General features: G+C 37.6%; 1 protein-coding gene across 1 annotated transcript; it reads right to left on the bottom strand.

The window, feature by feature from the left end:
• Positions 1–228: 228 nt before the first annotated feature.
• On the bottom strand, positions 229–5,345 carry LOC149387410 (polyphenol oxidase I, chloroplastic-like). Its single transcript, XM_089624536.1, has 4 exons — positions 5,101–5,345; positions 4,897–5,018; positions 2,743–3,159; positions 229–1,562 (listed from the first exon to the last, which is right to left on the bottom strand). Exons 2-4 carry the CDS (start codon positions 5,004–5,006, stop codon positions 386–388), a joined length of 1,704 nt encoding a protein of 567 aa, XP_089480662.1. The 5' UTR covers positions 5,007–5,018; positions 5,101–5,345; the 3' UTR covers positions 229–385.
• Positions 5,346–5,547: the final 202 nt, after the last annotated feature.

The following is a 5,547-nucleotide window of genomic DNA, read 5'->3' as shown; positions in this document are numbered from 1 at the left end:
CGTGGTGTTCCTTTGATAACTTTCATTTCTCGAATTCTGTCTATTGATTGTCAATAACAGCACATAATTGATAAACCTACCCAAAAAAAAACGGTTGCTCGTGGTATTTCAAATTCAACCTATGTGTTAAAGGCTTCAAGCGCACGTAATAGAGTATAGTTGAACACCTTTTCTTTAAACTCATTCTCTGCATGTGTTTCGAATACAAAAATGTTTTTAAACTGAATATATGGAATAATGGATTTCCAATTCAATATCAAATCCAAACCTTAATCTAATCAAACCTTTATTCAAATAAATGATTTTCACCAACAATTATTGTAATAATAAATAAATAAAAAATCACTCAACAAAAACTATGTATATCTCTCTCTGAGATAATCATCTATTTCTTCATGAACTCAATCCTAATACCGCCAATGGTAACCCTAGCACAAGAAGTACTCACAGGCAACAATGTCACCAAAACACTCTCGTCTCTCTCAGCCTCCAAATCTCTAAGAGCCTCGGAAATTCCGAGCTTCAAAACCCCGTTCTTACTACGCTCCGGTCTCTGAGGAAGCCGCGTATAAGTCCCGACAAACTCCCTGAAAGAAGGCCCGAGCTTCGTCTCGTCGGCCAAGTTCAAGTACACGTCAAACTTCACCGTCTCGTCGTTCCAATCTCCCACGCCGATCCCGTGAACCACGAGAACCTCCTCTTCTCGCTCCTCTCTCTCCCGCTCGGGCCTCGAAACCCTAACCCTAATAGGACTCTCCAGGGTTCGACCCTCGATCGGCATCACATTCGAGCCTAGTCTCTTATTCCTCAGCCTCCGCTTGGCTTCCTTGGGACTCATGGAGGGTTTCGGACGGTGGTCGAGCCAGAGAGCCTCGATATCCTCGTAGGAGTAGCCGAGACTCGACGTGTTGAGAACTTCGGAGACTTTGACCTCGACGAGGTCGGCGTTCTCGTCGTAGAAGTAGAAGTGGGAGTCGAGCCACACGGGGTCGTCGAACGGGACCGGCATGTCGTGGATGTCCCGCCAGACATCGAAGAGGCGGTCGATGTTGGCGTGGTGAGGGTAAAAAGACGGGTCTCTAGCCGCGGTGTAGAATGCGCCCATGTTCTCGCGGCCCAGGTTCTTTCCCGACCCGACCCACGAGTGGACGGTGTTGTGGGGCGCGAGCTCGACCGTCCCGGGGCCGTCGCAGAGCTCGCCGTCCGTCGGCTGGCGCCTGCAGCCGAGGAAGAGCTCGGGCGCGGCCGCGGCCGAGACCATCTGGTTGTACATGAAGGCCAAGTTGTCGGCGGGCCCCACGGAGAGATTCTCGGTGGCGGAGTGGGGGTCGTAGTTGAGGTCGACCACGCGCGGGGCCCAGTGGGTGGGGTCTCGCTCGGTGTCGTTGAAGGGGTCGGAGAGAAAGACGTCCGGGAACTGCATGGCGACCGGGTGGTCCCACGGCCAGTAGGGTAGGGCAAACGAGGGGTCCCCGACGAGGCTCGCGAGGATTCGCTCGTGGAAGTACAGGTACATCCGGTGGAACGGGTAGAACAGCCACGCCCGGTGGATATTCAGACCCCTAAGATCATATAAATCATAAATGATGATGTGTCATTGTTTAATCTTGTTACCGAAGATATGGCATAATGCCTAAATGTTGTATAAAATATGGCATGTACTAAATGAAATGAGCAATGCTATTCAACACGGGTCACGATGTTGAACGATCCACTCACAACGTGGCAATGCCACGTGTCACGTTGTGAGTGGATCGTTCAACATCGTGACCCGTGTTGAAAAACATTTCCGAAATGAAATTGTTGAAACAAAATTGAATTTTGTCAGAGCCATTTCACAAGAGTATAGCGTCAAGCCATGCCTCGTATGATTGTATCATGGTTCTAAATCTAATAATTTTTTTCAGTTCTCAATAAGTCAAAGCATTTTTAGCATCATACATTTCTTTTAGGCTAACAACTTTATCAATATAGCATGTGCAAGTCACTTTATCGTTTGTATCACTCCTATATGATTAATTATCACCCCAATTCGACGCTTTCTTAAATTTCAACCGACTCTTCTCTACACTTTTCTTTCCCCTTTAATTTATGTATCGCCATTTTTGTCACGTTTTTCATACCAGGCAATGCATTTCCTCGAAATCGATGTGTACTATTCTCATCCGTTTAAAGTCAATACTCATTTTATCTTTTACGTCGTTTTTCTGTATCTACAGCCTGTTCACCTCATTTATGATGTTAGTTGTAGAGCCAGCTAGTTGTACTACAAGTCAGAGCATCTATGTCTCTTTATCAACCACTTAGACCCACACCCACATTGAAGATTAAACCCAAACAACAAACCACTTACCCCCACATAAACTGTCCATTCACTATTCTCTTTTTCAAATAACACCTAATATGTACTACATAAGTACACATATCAATTTAGAGTCTAAATTGATTAATAATTTAATGGGTTCAACCATTTTGTCACCTTTATTTATGATTATAGAAAATAGTTAAGCATTAACCGTCTAAATTTTAGACGGTTAATGCTTAACTATTTTCTATAATCATATAACCGATTAATCATGTATATTTTTTTTTAAAATAGTTAACCAATTAAGTTTCAATATATACATTTTTTTTATAGTTGGTTAACTTAAAATATAAATTAATCGATCGGTTAATTTAAACTTCTCCGCCTTTACGAAAAAATAAAAATAAAGATAACATAATGCGTATCGATATACATACCGGTTAGAATTTTTCATGTCGAAGGCGCCGGTGCAGAAGGTGCAGTGAATGCCAGCCTGGCGGGAGAAGCTTCGCGGGTCGCTGTCGGGAAGAGCTTTCATGAGAGCGACGGCCCGAGCGTATTGGGCCCAGTGCTCGGGCCCAACACGGTGTATGGGCCTTCGGACGCGCATCGGTGTCTGGGCCGGGTCGAACTTCACGGGCACCTCTCGGGCCTCGGGCGGGCAGCAATTCACGAGGAGGTCGGGCCGGCCGTACGAGTCGTGGCAGCTCGAGAGATTCGGGCTGATATTCGGGGCAAAATTATGGGGTTTTCCCTTCTTGTTTAGTGAGTCCGGGTTGATCACGTGACTATGATCACGTGATGCTCCTCCTCTCAATAATTTTGGGATTATTGCATGTGTCAGTTTCAGTTCCCTGTATGTCGATGTAATAATTTGTATGAATTATCTATGCATATGGCTTCAATATGCATGAATTATCTATGTAGCTAATAAATTTAATTATTAGATATCTTTGTTCAATGAATGTAGATTGTTTTTTTCTACTACTGTTCAATTGGAAAATGTTACCTTTTTTTCAGAGAAGGAAAATGTAAATTATTTTGCCAGAAAAGTGACTTTTCTATATAGTCGTCCAACAATTTTATTTTTCTCTATTTGATAACAATTTGTATGGGCTCCATTTACTGAGAGGAGTGGTGCTAATTCACTATAGATGGTGACCCCTTTTTCTGTATTTTTTGTATATTTCTTTTTTCTTTTTATATGTCAAATCGTTGTCCGAATTCAAGTTGATTATGTCTACCTCTTTCTGGAGAAAAAACAATTAAACCAAATTCGCATTTACTTCTTGCCTTCTTGGGAATGGAATTACATGTTAACAATTTAATTCAAACATCCTTTATTGATTTTGATATATTTTAGCTTAAAAGAACTACGAAAAGATATGTAAAATCATTAAAGTAATCCAATTTAAATCATGTTTGAAAAATTTGCCATGTATGTTCAATTTTTTTTATATTTATTTAAATGCAAAATTTCCATGTAAATGGGTGTAGACAATTACGGGACAACCCAAAAGTCTAATAGTTGCAGTTGAATCGTAAACAGACGCCTTGTTAGTTATGCACTTCAGACAAAATTGATTATATTTTTATGGCAATTAAAAAAGCATATATATTATATATATATATATATATATATATATATATATATATATATATGTCACGGCTATTTTTATGTGGTCCAAGTCTATCATAATTATATTTGGAATGACTAATTATGAGTATATCCCATATATCATGTAGGCTAAAAGTCTAAACACAATACTGATTAATATTATCTCTTAAAAATACTAATCGGTATTACTGTATATATATCAAACAAAAATTCACAATGGACAAAAATAATTACTTGGAATGATATTCCAGTGATTTATTTATTGAGATACTACAACAACACAGTCGAATAACTCAACTAAAACAAATCAGACGTCGCTATACTTCTTGATGAACAAAAAATATATTGAAGATCTTTGTTTTTTACCAGCTAATAAATAAAAGATTCATAAAATCTTCAGCATGAATTATTTACGCATGCATTTGAAATAAGATTACTATGGATTTGTGAAACAAAGTTATTAACTAAAAACTATAATTGCCGTCAAAGCTTTTCAACTACTCTTGTTCATGAAAAAAAAAAAGAAAAGAAAAACAACTACTGTACTACTATACTGTGACAGTGATGAAGTGAAGCAGAATTTTTGTAACTTTATAGATTAAGATGAAAATAGGTTTCTTTAAAAAAAAAAGAAAAAGAAAAAAAAAGATGAAAATAGCTTGAAATAAAGCATACCGGAAATTTGTTTTTTTCATTACATCCTAGAACTTTTAACTGGATTTTTAAATATAAATGCAAAAGGTTATTGAATTATTTTATTTTAAATTCATTACCTGTAAGTCATTAAATTTGTTTTATTTTTTAGTTCTCTAATAACAAAAAAAAAAAACAGGGGGTTTTAAAGCCCCTGATCTGACTGTGGCTTAGTGCATATTCGCATATCATTATATTTCAAAAGCATGAGATGTATTATAATCTCACTTATAGATCTGAGTAAAATGATATATATATATAATGAGTTAGAACGCCGTACCAAATATCATACGAATCGAGGACTATGAAAGTTGTTGGCAATGTTAATATGAAGACCAATGAAAAGATAACGCCAAAAGTAGCACCACAATAACCTCTCTTCGCTTCCATGATACACAATATCTAGAGAATTATATTGGGTTTATTTAATCAGCTATCTGTTAAGAAAGCTTGAATATAAAGTAAATTAATGAAGTTTACTAACCTTGCTACTTGGTGAACATGAAGATCGCGAGCTCTCTCAAGGATAGTTCTGCAATTTTTAAAGTCGAGTTGGAGATGGAAAAAAGAATATCATCTTTTACCCAAAAAAACGCTTTTTTGTTTTTTTTCGTTTTTGTGATATTTTCTTCTATTTCGAAATGCTCATATATAGGTTTCCCATTTACCGACTGCATGAAATTCTTATCAATAAAGGTCTTTTAAGGCAGCCGCGAAAGAACGTAAGAGGACCAAGTAATCAATTTATTGTATGTCCGTGAATTTTTATTTTTATTTTTATTTTTTTTTTTTTTTTTTTGGGTAGCTGGGTCTTTGCACAATATCACACGTTGAGAAAAGTTTATTACACAGAACATAAAATCCAAAAATTATAAAAAATAAAAAAATCAACACATGGAAAAAAAAAAAAAAAAAAGTATAATGACATTTC

This window comes from Urtica dioica, chromosome 8 (assembly GCF_054948205.1).
Source record: "Urtica dioica subsp. dioica isolate 48M chromosome 8, U.dioica_male_clone48M_v1_H2, whole genome shotgun sequence".
NCBI classification, from domain to species: domain Eukaryota; kingdom Viridiplantae; phylum Streptophyta; class Magnoliopsida; order Rosales; family Urticaceae; genus Urtica; species Urtica dioica.
This window is presented reverse-complemented; position numbering and strand designations above follow the sequence as displayed.